The sequence below is a fragment of the Apium graveolens genome, chromosome 5, assembly GCF_009905375.1.
Source record: "Apium graveolens cultivar Ventura chromosome 5, ASM990537v1, whole genome shotgun sequence".
Lineage (NCBI taxonomy): Eukaryota > Viridiplantae > Streptophyta > Magnoliopsida > Apiales > Apiaceae > Apium > Apium graveolens.
Window position 1 is genome coordinate 215,738,147 of NC_133651.1, and position 16,059 is coordinate 215,754,205.

Genomic DNA, 16,059 nt, shown 5'->3' on the forward strand with positions numbered 1-16,059 from the left:
TGCAGCAGCAGCTGCTGTAATAAAACAGACTTATTAGTAGGAAAATGTTGTGACAGTTTTGCACATACTCTAATAAGAATGGATGGTATATTAGATCATTGTGATGTTCTTTAAATCTTGACAAATTGATAGTGGCCATTGCATCCAATTCACTATATGGTTAAAGTTTGCCTCTTGTTTGATGAGTCCAAATATGAAGCTCAAACTTTGAGTTTTGGATGAAAGACGGTTGATTTAATGATGGCACAGGTATGCTACTATGCTTGAAAAATACAATGAACAAAGGTCTTTAAACACCCAACACCACCACTTGTATTACTATAAATTAATTAAATCAAATACACTATCTAAAACAAACAAGCTACAATTACCACTATAGTGACATTCAGTTAGAAAGTAAAAAGTGTTGAATGGCTTCTCTTCCATTAGATGCCTGTTGGTGATTAATGCCAATACCAATCCAATCAACTACACATCCGATCGATTTATGGTCATCCCTCGGCTTCAAGGTTTGGCTTCAGCTTATGTTAACAATTTACGGTAGACAGGAACTGTGCACATCCACAGAAAGCAAAAGCATTGAATGATTCAAATGCTTCAACCAGTACATTAGAAGGTCCAAAAACAATAACACCTTATGCAGTCCAAAGATGAATCAGTATTTTTACTTATGAGACTTTTTGAAATGCAAGACTCAGTTCATGTGCAGACTTGGCCATGGTTCCCTCTCTTCTAATAAAAATGAAACAAGTAAACAAATTCAGTGGCATTCAATTCAACACAATGCAGAACCGGATCTAAAGTAGAAAAACACACCTGGTGAGGACAGGTAGACATCGCTTAACCTTTTCAAGTTCGACATAGCAGAGATTGCAACGTTCAAGCCTTTGCTCCAATTAAGAATTAAAAGCCCTCAATTAGAATATGCCAGATTCCACCAAGTATACAAATGGAACCTAACCATACATGTCCTCCGATATAAAAGCAGTTTATTTAGTTTGAAATGAGTTAATATGCACCTTTGTTCTGCCTCAATATCAACACCAACAGATGATGACGCAGATATAGAAGAATAGATCAATGAACCAAAAACCTTCACCAGCTTAAGCAGCATATCCAGCGAAACACCCCGATGCCTATACGTAAGGATTATGGTAACTATTTAAAGAAACAATCGAGACATATTGATTTAACTGAATTTCTAAAGCCAGGCCAGGAAGTTTATGTTATAATAGGCGAGTCTTCCTGAAAATCAATCAGAAAAGATCTTACAATTTCGAATATGATCTGTTAGATAATTAGTTATATACCAGAACAACGGCAACCAACAAAATGCTCATGAAATAAAAATTAATGGGTTTAAGTTTAGAAATATTCTTCGCACTACTCCGTGCCAACAAAAAACACTTTAGACCGGAAAATTATGGAAGTAGGATGCAGCTGGGAGTTTAAAGGCCAACGGGAGACATAATAGATCAAAGGAAAACTAGCAAGAAAGAAGCACTATAATTAGCCAGATGATTTCAACTTTATAGAGTTTTACAAATTGAGTGCATATAACATTTATGAAGTTAACATTTCCTTTTTCATCCTTTCTTAGATTCAACATTTCAGAGTTCTTCCACTAGTACACAAAAAAATTGAAATACATAATTTCTAAGAAATATCTGTACCTAGACCACATCCTATCTGTAGCAATGTGTTCTGTGAAACAATTTTAACAGTATAGGCTTTCTTCTTGCTCTTCTTTAGCAGAAACGGACTGCAGATTTTATAGGGAAGTACCCACTTCATTCCTTTGTGTCTCCTTTCTAATAAAAGCTAAAACTATACCTAACTTCTTAAAATCTCCTGCCTCATAATTATTCGCAGAGAAGATAGTAGAAAGTTCAAAAGTTAAAATATGTATAAATAATCATGGTTGTCTGTAGTACTGCAACTTTTATCATTATATCACTCCTTGGATTCCTTAGTTTCTGAATGCAATCAATAATTAATCACCTTTAATTCAGTTTGGAAAATATATGACAGACTAATATCACCATCGCTTAGGTTCAGATTATAGGAACGACGTAATTGGAAAAAGAACTATCATAGAACAGAAAAAAAGGTAATTCGTACCGATCCATTTCACTTTCAAGAAGGCTTGTCAGGACTGGCAAGACACAAGTGCAAATATCCAGTGTAACAATGTCAGATTTTTTTGTCAATATGCTAACAAAATCAGCAAGGACCTGCATTACACCACATTTGCGATTAAATTATACTGAAAGATAGCAATAGATACTGCAAAGATAAAGAAAAGCATTTAGGGGTGGTCCAAGAAATGAAAGATTCAGAAATTAGCACAAATGAATACTTACAGCATTATCAGACATCTTCTGTGACATACCAATGGCCCCTTTAATATCATTTCTATCCCAGTATTTTTGAACCATCTACAATAAACACACAGACATGCTTCATGAGATATAAACAACATTTACTTGCCAACCAATGCGCTCCATTGAACCTCTTGGTCTTACATTATATATTGAGAAACAAAAAAACTGCAATCTTCAACTCGCATCGAACTCAAGGAACTTGTTGCTAGTTATTAGAATGAATAAATAATTCTATTACGACCTACTTTTTGACAAATGATTTTATTTTTAGCCTCTATCGTGATTAAGTTTACATTCGATCTTATTCTAAATTCTTCTAATCTTTGAAGGCAGGTTGCTACCTTGACATTTGCAACGTGTACTATTACTATGCATATCTTAGCATAATTGTTTACAAGGATTGATGGAGTTTTATGTAGAAAATAAGAAACTAGTTAATGTAGGAGAGAAGAGAAACACATTTCTATGAATAGACTTCATAATTATAAATCTGCAGAACTGAACTTTTATACAATAACTATGCTAACTGCTAATCTAAAGATAAGGAACTGCCTATAACTTCCTCCTAAAATCAACCATAACTACTAGATAGTTACAATCCTACAACTGCTACTAAGTTATTTATTTAAACATTCATAATAACTAAGAAATTATAGATAATATATGAATTCCAGCATGGTTGTTGCAGCAACTTAAGTATAAATTTTCAACACTCCTCCTTACTTTGGTTGCTGCAAACTCCAAGTTTCTTTCTAAGAAACTCAAACTTACTTCTTGGCAGAGCCTTTGTAAATATGTCAGCTAGCTGAAGATCAGACTTGCAATATTTTAAATCAACTAACCCTTCTTTCTGCACTTCTCTAAGAAAGAATAACTTAATGTTGAAGTGCTTAGTTTTATCATGAAAAACAGGATTGTGAGAGATAGCAATTGCTGCTTGATTATCAACAAACACTTCTGTCCTTCCTTCTTGTTTCATATTTAAATCCAGTAACACTTTTCGTAACCACAAAGCCTCATTTACAGCAGCACCAGCAGCAATGAATTCGGCTTCTGCTGTTGACTGTGCTACAGTATTCTGCTTCTTGCAACACCATGAGAACACATTTGAACCCAACTTTGAACAATAACCAGTGGTACTTTTCATGTCATCAAGTGAACCTGCCCAATCACTATCCGAATAGACCTGCAAAATGCAGTCTTGATCTGCTCGAAATTTGATTCCATAATCCAGCGTCCCTCTCACATATCGAAGGACTCGTTTAGCAGTTTTAAGATGTGTTTCAGTTGCACAATTTGTAAATCTAGATAAGAGACTTACAGCATGCAATATATCAGGTCTCGTAGACGTTAGATACATCAAACAACCAATTAGACTTCTGTAAAAACTTTCATCAATTTTCTCGGCTTCATCTTCTTTCATCAACTTCTCTTTTTGGGACATTGGAGTATCCACACTCTTGCAATCATCCATTCTGAATTTGTTGAGAATTTCCTTAGCATACTTTCGCTGAGAAATAAACACTTCTCCTTTTTTCTGCTTTATTTCCATTCCCAAAAAATAAGCCATCTCTCCCAAATCTGTCATCTCAAAGGTGTGTTTTATATCCTCTTTGAACATCTTTACAAGTTCTTCGTTGCTTCCTGTAATCAATAAATCATCCACATACAATGAAACAACGACAAAATCAATTTCATCACCTTTAACGTAAAGAGTAGCTTCATTTAAACTTCTCTTAAAACCGAGTTTCATCAAGTATTCATCGATTCTGCTGTTCCAACTTCGAGGGGCCTGTTTAAGGCCATACAAGGCTTTCTTAAGCAAGTACACATAATCTTCTTTTCCTTTTACAACAAATCCCTCGGGCTGCTCGACATATATCTCCTCCTCTAGAACGCCATTCAAGAATGCTGATTTAACATCAAGATGATAGATTTTCCAGCCCTTTTGTGCAGCCATAGCAAGTAACAGCCTTATGGTATCTAATCTCGCAACAGGAGCGAAAGTGTCAGAAAAATCAACTCCAAATATTTGAGCATACCCTTTAACAACGAGTCTAGCTTTATGTTTATTGATCGAGCCATCTGGATTTAACTTTGTTCGGAATACCCATTTCACTCCAATCACTTTCCGGTTAGTTGGTCTTTTCACCAAGGTCCAAGTTTCATTTTTTTTGATCATCTTGATCTCTTCATGCATAGCATTAATCCATTCAAGATTCTTCTTAGCTTCCCAAAAACTTGCAGGTTCAAGTATTGCAACATTGCATTTTTGATAAATATCAGAAAGAGATCTCATACCTCGAACAGGAATGTCATCAACCAATTCATCTTCATTAAGCTGTAATTTTGAAACTTGGTTTGGAAACTGAACTGCTTGTTTATCCTTCCAGTCCCATTCATCATTTTCCATGAAATGAACATCTCTGCTTATCAAAATCTTCTTGGTATTTGGTTGGAAGATTCTATAAGCAGATTTAGAATGTGTGCTATAGCCAATAAATACTCCTGCCTCGGCCTTTTTATCAAGCTTGTCCCTTTTTATTTGAGGAATATACACAAAGCATAAACATCCAAATACTTTTAAATTTTCTAAAGAAGGTTTGTAACCATACCAGATTTCATATGGAGTTTTTCCGGAAACAGCTTTTGTAGGAAGCCTGTTGAGGAGGTAAACTGCAGTGTGTGTAGCTTCTGCCCAATATTCCCTTGGCAAGTTCTTTTCAAACAACAAACATCTTGACATTTCTGTTATGGTACGATTCTTTCTCTCGCTGACTCCATTTTGTTGCGGAGTATACGGAGCTGTGAGTTGATGATCGATTCCTGTCTCCTCACAGAAAAAATTAAACTGGTCCGATGTATATTCTTTTCCATTATCAGATCTTAATACTTGGATGTTTTTCCCACTTTGTTTTTCAATCCATTGCTTGAATTTCCAGAACACACCAGCCACTTCTGACTTGAATTTAAGAAAATATATCCAGCACATTCTGGTATAATCATCAATGAAAATCAGATAATACCTACTCCCATTTAGTGATAGAGTTCTGCGAGGTCCAGCAACATCAGTGTGTACCAACTGCAGCTTTTCAATGGCTCTCCAAGTTGATTGCTTGAAAGGAAGTCTAACTTGTTTTCCTTGCTGACAAGCTCTACAATTAGAAATTTCAGATGCAAGACAAGGCAAACCTTGAGCTAATTCGTTCCTTTGCAGATTTACCACAGCTTTATGATTAAAATGGCCAAGTCGTTTATGCCAAATTTCTGTATTGACTTGTGTTGCAGGAAATGCTGCCTGCTCCTCCTCTAAAGGATCAAGTGCAAAACTCTTCGCTTTCATTTTCACTTTGAAGACATCGTTATTCTTTGCATCTCTAATTACACATTGATTTGTTTCAAAAATAATTTTGAAACCTTTTTGAGTCAATTGAACAACACTTAACAAATTCTGACTGATGTTAGGCACAAATAGCACATCTTTAATATATTTTGTACCTGAAGTGCTTTCAAGTGCCACTGTGCCTTTTCCTTCGACTGCAATATATTCTCCATTTCCAATCTTCACTTTTGAAGTCACTGAAGTATCCAAATCCTTAAAAAGCTCACGATTAAACGTCATATGATTGGTACAACCACTGTCAATTAACCACTTGCCACTTGAATGACTAGTTGCAAAGCAAGATGCTACAAAAAGTTGTTCCTCTTCTTCCTCATCAGCCACATCAGCAACTTGAGCAACGTTCTTTTGCTTTATATCCACTTGTGACATTGTGTTACTCCTGCAAATTCTTTGATGGTGTCCCTTTCTCTTACAATTTTCACATTGTTGGTCAGGATTTCGCCAACATTTAAAAGGTGGATGACCCTTTCTGCCACAATGTTTACAAGGAGGGAAATCATATTTTGGTCCCTTACTTGTGTTGGAAAAATCAAAAAATGCAATTCCATTCCTGTTCTTATCATTTCTTGTCCATTGTCTTCCTTGGTTTGATTGAACACTGGCCGGTAACGCACCTTCAACAAACCCTTCAGATCTCATAAGCCTGCGTTGTTCTTGAGCCTGCAAAGCATACATCAATTCTGCCAGACTAATTTTTGACAGGTCCTTTGTATTTTCCAACGAAGAAATAGTAGCTTCAAATCTTTCTGGAAGAGTGACAAGAATTTTTTGGACTAATCTCGAATCTGAAAATTCGGTACCAAGTAATCTTACTTTGTTCGCGATACCAAGTAGTTTGTCACAATACTCTTTCACGGTCTCAGAATCTTTCATCTTCTGGAGTTCAAACTCTCTGATTAGATTTAGGATTTTCATTCCCTTCATTTTCTCATCTCCCTCGTACTCTTTTTTTAGAAAATTCCATATCTCAAAAGCCGATTTCATAGTCATAATTCTGACAAAGATCTCAGCGGAGACTGCAGAAAATAACGTTGCTCTTGCCTTCGATTTTCTGGATTTCCTATCTTTATGCAACCTGATCTGCGCCACGGTTGGATTATCTGTTAATTGAGGAACTTCGTAGTCCTCCTCCACTGCTTCCCATAAATCATTGGCTTCTAGATGAGCCTCCATTCTTGCTGCCCAAACATGGTAACCTTCACCATTGAAAACCGGTGGTGCTAATGAAGTAAATGGGGTTTCTGAATCCATGGAAGAAGAAAAAAAATAAAACTAAAATTTTCAATCACAGGTCCCTCAAGAAGAGGGCTCTGATACCATTTTGATGGAGTTTTATGTAGAAAATAAGAAACTAGTTAATGTAGGAGAGAAGAGAAACACATTTCTATGAATAGACTTCATAATTATAAATCTGCAGAACTGAACTTTTATACAATAACTATGCTAACTGCTAATCTAAAGATAAGGAACTGCCTATAACTTCCTCCTAAAATCAACCATAACTACTAGATAGTTACAATCCTACAACTGCTACTAAGTTATTTATTTAAACATTCATAATAACTAAGAAATTATAGATAATATATGAATTCCAGCATGGTTGTTGCAGCAACTTAAGTATAAATTTTCAACAAGGATATAACTTGCAAACCATAGTAAGGATTGATGGTCAGTGCACCTGGTTACCTTGCAAATGTATAGTGCTAGCCATGTTGCGGGGAAGTTTCCAAGTGGTAGTAAGCCAGTAACACAACTTATATTCACCATACAATATTGGCATAAGAAATTAGAATGGAGTTGCTTAAGTGAGAATTAAAAGGTGGATGTCAGGTCATACAAGGATGTATACTGGATGCAAAAGATAGATGGAATATATACGACGACACCGAGTAATAATGGGTGAACATTTGCTTAGGTCAATGAACATTGACTTGGATACATCAATAAGAAGACGGGTTTCCCATCTTGGTATGCAAATAAGAAGAGGAAGCATATTCAAAGACTTGGAGAAAAAAAATTGAAATGTACTCCAGAACATTTACAAATTAAATTTAACTTCCAAAAATTCATTCAATAACAGTAATGGTAACCAAACATTACCTCCAATTTTGCTAGACGAGACTGCAATGAGCCAACAAATTGATTATGTTGTTTCGTCAAAGCTGAAATAGTATCATCCTCATTTCCAGGCTCCATTTCCTTTTTTAGTAGATAAAGATGTTCTTTGTAAGTTAAATTGAAAACTTAGAGCAACAAAGATAAGAAAACTAATACCAATATTTACCAAGTTCCTCAGTATCCACGCGGAAACGTGATAAAGAAAAACATTGATCAATTTAAAAAATTCTCACATGTTCACATAATTATTTCATCTCTATCGTAAAGTCAAGATGATTTATTATTCACACGTATATTGACATAATACTTTTCCAAAGCGTTTTGAATTATGAAAAACTAGGTGGTTTAAGTTTTCACAAATAGTTGTGTTTCTTTAACTATGGGACTGAATGAGCCTTGGAATGTTACAAGTAATTATTACACTTCAATACGACAAAAGTCCTACACTGTCTCCAAGTCCAACAGTACATATATTGTAAACAGCATGCTCAACTAAATTTTAACCAGAATTTACTAATTAGACATGCAACTTCCACTTCATAGTGATAATAATATGCAATGCAAGTATTTCAGATAACGGGATTCTAAATTGAGATTTGACAGTTGAAAGCCCATTTGATTTAGAGGGCAGACTAACACCGGAGCTACTGCATGTCCTCCAATGTTATATATTTCTTCTAACAGGTACAAAATTTTTGGGTTAAGATAAATTGATAAGAGGACAATCAGCTTATTCTTGGAGCTTACCGGCCAGTACTACCAGCACATGAAGCCATCAAGGTATGTCGAGCCTTATTTTAGTTATATGATTAAACGGTATGCAAATGATATATACAGTATGAATGATGAAAAAAGAAATGAGTGCAAACATTTAATTAACATACCGCATTAATTGGTAGCGTGTTGACAGAAGAGACTGCACCAGAGAGATTGCTGGAAGCAAATCCCTCACGACCAGGAAATCCATCTTTCTTCTCCCACTTTGAAACAAGAGAACGTGTTCTTGCTGTAAAATAAGTTAAGTAAAAGTCTATACTAGATGATTTAGCAAAAAAAACAAGCCCATAATTTGTCCAGGACAGTATACTCGAAAAGGAATAAAACAAACTAAGAAAAAAAAGGAATAAAACATACCTGCTCGTTGACTTTCCATAGCGCAAGCATCTCGATCTACTCTATGTGCTCGAGTCTCATCTGCTACAACGATGAGGTAAAATTAATAGTGATGAAAATAACTTTATGTCAATAGAGTATATTACTATCTGCTAGAACTTCAGCTGATTAAGATCAATAGTTCACATTTTCCATGCAGAAGGCTCCCAGTTTCCGTGGGTTGCTAGCATTCTATTATTACGACTTCTTAAACAAAAGGCAGCTTTCTTCTATTTACGTCTCACAAACTATTATATTATTATTATATTAATGGTTGCGGGAGGGGGAGTTCTTTGACTAACATGTAATTTCGGATTACCAGCAATTTACGATACATAAGATAAATAACTAGCAAGGATCAACACCATATAATTGAAACATAAGAATTTGCATTCTGTAAATATAACAATTTACCACTTACAGCTTTCATATCGGTAGCTGCTAGGTGGCTCTGACACTGGATTTATTTGAAACTTAGCAGGTACGGTAGATCTGTTATCTTTAACATTTCCCTCAACTGCAGAAGTTCTTATAGATGAGGTCTGGACAGCAGCAGAAGTGCTACTACCTGAATCACTAAACCCGTTATTTCCGAACACCTCAGTTTCAGGCTGCCCTGAAATGTTGGCCCTTTCCAAATTATCTTTAGCGCTTAAATATTCCGGAAAATCTGATGGTCTTGACTGCAAGGATAATAAGGCTGTCGGTTTTCCAGAAACTCCTTCTCGTCTTGATTCAGCTGTTTGCTCCATTCTTGTATCGTTTCTAGGAACAATTACAGACACAACATCTGACTTGTTAAAATATGAAGTATTTGATGTTGCACGTATCTTCGGCAAATTCCTCTTTGGAGCCGTTACAGCAGGAATGTCCATTGAGCTATCTGAAGCTGTCTTTGACACAACATTTGGTGCTGTTACAACAGCAATCCCCGGTGAACTAATTGTACTTGGCTTTGTCCCAATATCCAGAATCACCCTTTGAGGGGTATTAGGTGTAGTGTTCCTCGCTATATTAAGTTACAGAAAATAAGAGGACAGAACAGTGATGATTACTCTGTAGCTTGAGAAAAGCAGAAAACATAGCTAAAATTATACAATATACCTAAAAAAATAAAGTGGTAAAACTAAAAAGGTGAAAAGAATAGGTGAAGTCTAAAAAAACTAATTGAATACAAATTAGTGAAACCAAGAAGCACATACATGGGAAGGATATCGACTCCTTGTTGATTGGATTTGAGTTTTGCAACAATGAGTGTCTCCAAAATGATTTTGTTTCCTTCGTTACAGAATCTGAGTGTGAAACAGATTGCCTGCCCGAACTAGTCTTCGCAGTGGTTTCTGTCCGAGATACACTCCCACTTATATTAGCATTTGGTCCTGGGATACTATTTGATCGAGGAGTATTAACACTTGCATATGATTCGGCACACTGCAATAGGTTAGAGGCCAACATCATTTACAACAGTCAAAATTAGCTATTTAGGCATGCAGGACACATGGAGTTTTTGATACTGGGAAAAAATTACCGATATGTCTACAACCCATACTCCAACACAACTCTGATTGTAAGAACAGCCAAGTAGCTTTCCCTCCTGAATATTAATATCAGCCAATCTGGACCATCCTACATCCACAGTATCATGACATCTAATTGGTTCCCATGAAAAAACCTACAAAATAGCATCACTACTTAAGTTATGGCGAAAAAATGATATGTAAATTAGTTGTATCATTCCTTGAAAGTAACTGTTTACAAAAGAGGCTACCTTCAAACTTTCATGCAAACCACAGAGAAGGTTTTTCCCATCAGGATTGAAGGCCATACAGCGTACTCTAGTGTTCTGGGCTTAAAATAGTTTTAATGAATGGTAAGTGGGAATATAATTGTAGCCACAAATCTGACATTATTATTTGCAGAACCACACAAGTTCACCTCGGGACCAGCTGATCCTATAAGCTCAAAGGTTTCAAGATCCCAAAATTTAACTGTTTTGTCTGCTGAACCTGTAAAACATAGTTTAGTATCAGCCATGAAGGATGATCGGTGTGGCAATGTCATTATGACGAAGATACACAATGGGGTCTTGGTGAACAAATATATAGGTTGTACATATGTCAATATGTGTGTGTGTGAGAGAGAGGGAGGGGGGGGGGGCAGAGTGCTTTACTATAGTTTAAGTTTAGTATAAAGTTCAATTTCATATTTCCTTGAAAAACAATCTAGACAAGTAAACTAGATATTCACATGCATAAAAATACCAGACTTCCATTCTATTTGGTAAATGGTAATTGATATAAATATACAAGTATAGGGGTCTGGGGTCTGGGGAGATGAAGGTAATTAATATCTTTAAATTTATTCTAATTTCATTGCCACCACTAGGAAACTACTCCATTGCATCATCAAAAGATATATAAACATCCTAATCACAATATAATATTACCAATTTTTATAGATACTCGATGTCATTTCTACAATACTTCCACTAACAGGCCTCACAAAAAATGGGAAAAGTTAGGAGATGTCCTCGTGTCTAATGTCTATGGCCTGTTTGTAAACTTGGATTTCATTTGAAATTCTGGATTTGGTCAAATGACATGTTTGGTCAACCAAAAAAAATTGGATTTGAAATTTATTTGAATCCAAGAGATATAAATATTAGTATGAATATGAGAATTTGAAATGACAACTCAATTCATTTCATTTGAAATTTATCTTTGTTCCCAAGCACAATCAAACATCAATTAGAAAGATAAACATAAGATTGGGATGCAAATAAATGATTGCACTGAAGACATAAGGCATACTACTTATTTGAGAATTGCAGTTCCACTTCTTAAACCTGTTGCAAGTAAGTACTCATTAGGATGAAAATCTATGCACTGGATCTGCCCTTCGTGACTCTTAAATTCATGTAAAAGCTTTCCTGCAGTTAGATCCCACAGCTGCCACAATAGCGATTAATTAGGATGGATAGTTCCAGCGTATGCAAAAGTTTGTACACATCATGATAATGCTTTTAGATAAGCAATTAATAACTAAACTACTGAACAGCTAGAAACCATATACTTCAATGTAAAGAGGCATTTGAAATATAACATTTGACATATTTCCATGCCCAAAGATGACGCGTATGGATAATGGAGTATATGACTTCATAGATAAACATTTATACAAATAGTTTTGATGCATACTATGCTTTTGTGTTGGCATAAATGAGGCAATATGAGCTCAGCTTAAGATGACGAGCTTTGCTAACTATATGAAGTCAAGAACTTAAGATGGACTTACATGGACTATACATGTTGCCTTACATAAAAAGAGTGAGCTAGATACTCCACTTTATTTAATTAATAGCTTGTCCCTTCTAAGAAAAACAAGTTTTCGCGAATTTCTATCTTTGTTTAATACTTCATACCCAAATCTGTGATCAGAACTATATGCACGCTTTCTGCATAGTCTAGGCATTTGAACTGTATTGAAGAGATGCATGTATGTTTAATCTGTGAATACAAGCATTATATAGTACATACTGCGGTATGGAAATATCTCCACCAGTACCCGAAATGCAATGGAGCATATAAAGTAATAAATCTAACCTTAGCAGTGTTGTCCTCTCCACCAGATACAACCCAACGACCATCTGGCGTAAATCTGATTGCATTTACTCCTCTGGTATGGCCCTTGTAGGTGTGAATACAACCCCCTTTTAGTCTAATATCCCATATCTTTAAATTTGTGTCCAGCGAACCAGAAGCAAAAATTTCACCAAAGGGATGAAAGTCCAAGGATATACAGTTTGATCGATGACCAGGTAGGGTGCGAACAGCTAGAATGAGCAATACTGTTAACTTACTGTGCTTATGGGATACAGGTAACAGCAGAAGTTACAAAATCAGCCACATATATATCAGAAATGAAAGACATACTCTTTGCCTCCTCTAAACTCCAGAGCTTAACTGTACCACTTGCTGCTCCCGCAGCTACAAACACTTCCGAAGAGTCAAAGCTAACGGAATCAATACCGCTAGAATGACCTAACAAGCTCTGCAGAAAGACTTGGTCGATATAACATCAGGAGTGAAACGTAAAGGCTTAAAGGAACATTAAGAGTATTATAAATTATGTTCTGGAGATCTTTAGAAGTGTCACTAATATTGCTCAAAACAATTACATATTGACAATTAGACAGAATTTGGAAATACTGTGTTATTTCTAAGTAAAATAAATTTCATCAAAGAATTATAAAGCTCTAAAACGAATACAATGTGGAAAGAGAAACTTACAGCAGTGGGATTTGGTTTGCCAATTGCCCAAAGATTGACCTTGTGATCTTCTCCTCCAGTTACTAGAACCCTTGATGTCTTCCTTCCAATCTTGAGGCAATTAACACTCGTCGAATGAGCTACAAATTCCTCTATCAAAAAATTCGAAGTCAAGGCTGAACATTACCATAAAAAACTAGTCCTACTCCTAAACATCCTACTTTATAAGTAAACAATCTTTCAACCGTTACATCTCACAATTTGCCCAATTTAATCCAACTAAATTTATTCATCTATGTTCTATATAATCAAGCAGGAGAGTTCTGACACATTACCACAACCACAGTTTCGTATAACAAAACTATAAATACATATATAACAATAAAAATACATAATCAGTAGCAGAAGGTATATTTTCAAATGTATAATGAGCAACAATGATAAGAAACCTAAAAACAGTAAAACACACACACACATACAAAGGATACGCAGCTTATAAGCACGTTTGGTAGTGGACATAATGACTTGGGACACCCAAGATTAGCCAAAAATAACACAAAAACAATAAAAACAGCTGCAAGTTTCTCTTCTTTTCTTGAAATTGAGCAAGACTCTTCTACAATATTGTACTACTCAAAATCACTTGACATCCCAATGTGAAAACATCTGGATCTCAATGACCCTTTTCTTCAATCACTCAATCTAATATCATTCTCACACTTTCAAATCAAACAACAAAAAGGGTCACTTTATTTGCTACAAAATTAAAGAACCAGCCTTTAAGAAGATAGAGTAGTAATAATATTGAGGTGGTGTATATTTGGTTAAAGAAAGTGTATAAAAATTTGAAAAGGGGTGGCAAGAATTGATTTTACCTCCTTTTTTGTAATTCTCTTTGTAACAATTGCTAAAAAATCTGAAAGATCAAATCTTTGCAACTCCCTCCCTCCCTCAACTTGAATTTAGGAATATTTTCACTTTGAGCACTATTATTTTATTATTTCTTTTTCTATTTATAATTAAATAAATAATATGCATACCCCACGTGTGAGTTGTGACGTTAACTTGTCAACAACTATATTCTTGCATGTCTTTTGACAAGGTATAATTGTATTCTAGGATGCTAATCAGTATAGTACGTAATCCGCTCAATCGCACTAATGCTTGCAATTATACCGTTTGTAGATAATTACAAAATATGGATCAAATGCGAATTAAAAGTACAAAAATCGTAAATCCGTAAATTAATTACGGATTTGATTTTTAAATAATCGCAAAAAGCGAATCATAACCGCAAACCTTTAAATATATATCAAAAATATAAATTTAAATAAATAAATATATATATATATTATAAAACACCCTATATAAAATTTATAGAATAAAAAGGTTGAGTCTTTGGAGTGTTGGGCTTTATGGTACTATCTTTTTATTTTGTTGTGTTTTACAAGTTACGGGAAATTCATGGAGAACATTTTAATTTTACAAAATTTTAAGATGTGGTAAATATTTTCTGATGAACTATTTTATTTATCATTTATCCTACAAGTCGGTGGTTGAACCGCAAATCGATTCGCACTAACCGTAAAGTCGCGGTTGAAAAAATCGTGATTAATCTCAACCGCAATTGCAACTGAGGTTGAAGATTTAAGAAAATCACTATAAGTGATTCAATGCGATTTTGACTTCTCAACCGCACCAAATCTAACCGTGTAAGTCCCTAAACAAATACCAAATTCTTGGTAGAACCTTAACATTAATTAATTAAATTTATAACATAACTATTGGAAGTAGTATTGTAATGTCAGAAGATTTGATAAGAAATTGGTACAAGCTAATTTTAGGGCATATTTTTCTACAGGTTTATAAGTTATTTATCTATACTATATTATTATAAACAAAACATAGTTCGTTTGGTTGATTAACGACTTCCTAAAAAAATCTTAAACTTCCCATTTTTAATAAAAAAAAAACTGCATAGCTGTGCAGTATTCTGGCTCAAACACTAGCTACCATAGGCTTTTGATCCAAACACCAACTCCTATAGTATATAACTCCTGTAATTTAAAAAGAAAAACTACCCAAAATAAAAAGAATACATAAAACAAAGGCATCCCGTTAAAACACACGGAAACTTATGTACTCTTAGTCTCTTACGTACATGATTTACCAGCTACTTCTAGGATGAGCACAAATAATAAAAGAAGAAGTAAATTTAAAAATAAGTTTTCTATATTAAAATCTTAATTACAAAATAAAAGGTTTAAATATAAATAATAAAAGAAGAAGTAAATTTAAAAATAAGTGTTCTACATTAAAATCTTTATTACAAAATAAAAAGGTTTAAATATAAATAATAAAATATGAGTAATGTTCAACAAATTTTTAATATTTCGGTTTCAATAATATTAGGTTAAAATTTATGCGATGCACGAATTTTATTTAATTTTATATTTCTTTTTTTAAATTTAATTTATATTTAATAATATAGCATTAATTTGAATTGTATTGATAGTGGGTTTTAGTTGAAAAAGGTAATATACATATACTATAGTATACTATTATAAACGAAACATAAGTTCATCTTCCTAAAAATATGTTAACATCTTACAAAACAAAGTTTGAAAAAAATACAATTTTATAATATAAATTGACCCATATATCTAATATAAATGCAAACTCTAGAATTATTATCCAACTTAATTTCTAATTCCACTCAATTTCTTTCTTACTT

The 16,059-nt window shown here is 34.4% G+C and overlaps 1 protein-coding gene across 4 annotated transcripts; it reads right to left on the minus strand.

Moving 5' to 3' along the window:
* Positions 1-288: 288 nt before the first annotated feature.
* LOC141724822 (katanin p80 WD40 repeat-containing subunit B1 homolog KTN80.4-like) lies at positions 289-14,296 on the minus strand. Of its 4 annotated transcripts, none has more exons than XM_074527103.1 (18): positions 13,814-14,296; positions 13,347-13,477; positions 12,990-13,107; positions 12,660-12,889; positions 11,903-12,005; positions 10,993-11,063; positions 10,826-10,900; positions 10,586-10,729; positions 10,260-10,488; positions 9,479-10,066; positions 9,040-9,099; positions 8,790-8,911; positions 7,888-7,986; positions 2,364-2,438; positions 2,122-2,234; positions 1,020-1,136; positions 817-885; positions 289-732 (listed from the first exon to the last, which is right to left on the minus strand). In XM_074527103.1, the coding sequence occupies exons 1-18, from the start codon at positions 13,842-13,844 to the stop codon at positions 669-671; spliced, it is 2,439 nt and encodes an 812-aa protein (XP_074383204.1). In that variant the 5' UTR covers positions 13,845-14,296; the 3' UTR covers positions 289-668. The 4 variants fall into 4 exon arrangements, with proteins under 4 accessions (XP_074383204.1, XP_074383206.1, XP_074383203.1 ...); XM_074527105.1 differs by having other exon boundaries at positions 289-729; positions 9,040-9,102; XM_074527102.1 differs by having other exon boundaries at positions 9,040-9,102.
* Between the last annotated feature and the right edge of the window lie 1,763 nt (positions 14,297-16,059).

What these genes read in the sequence shown, in the direction of transcription:
- LOC141724822 (XM_074527102.1), bottom strand. Translation starts at nt 13,844, where the DNA reads ATGTCCACTACCAAACGTGCTTATAAGCTGC. An exon ending in GGAGTCGATATCCTTCCCAT is followed by an intron (nt 10,067 to 10,259) that starts GTATGTGCTTCT and finishes AACTTAATATAG; the next exon opens with CGAGGAACACTACACCTAAT. An exon ending in TATGGAAAGTCAACGAGCAG is followed by an intron (nt 8,912 to 9,039) that starts GTATGTTTTATT and finishes CTTATTTTACAG; the next exon opens with CAAGAACACGTTCTCTTGTT.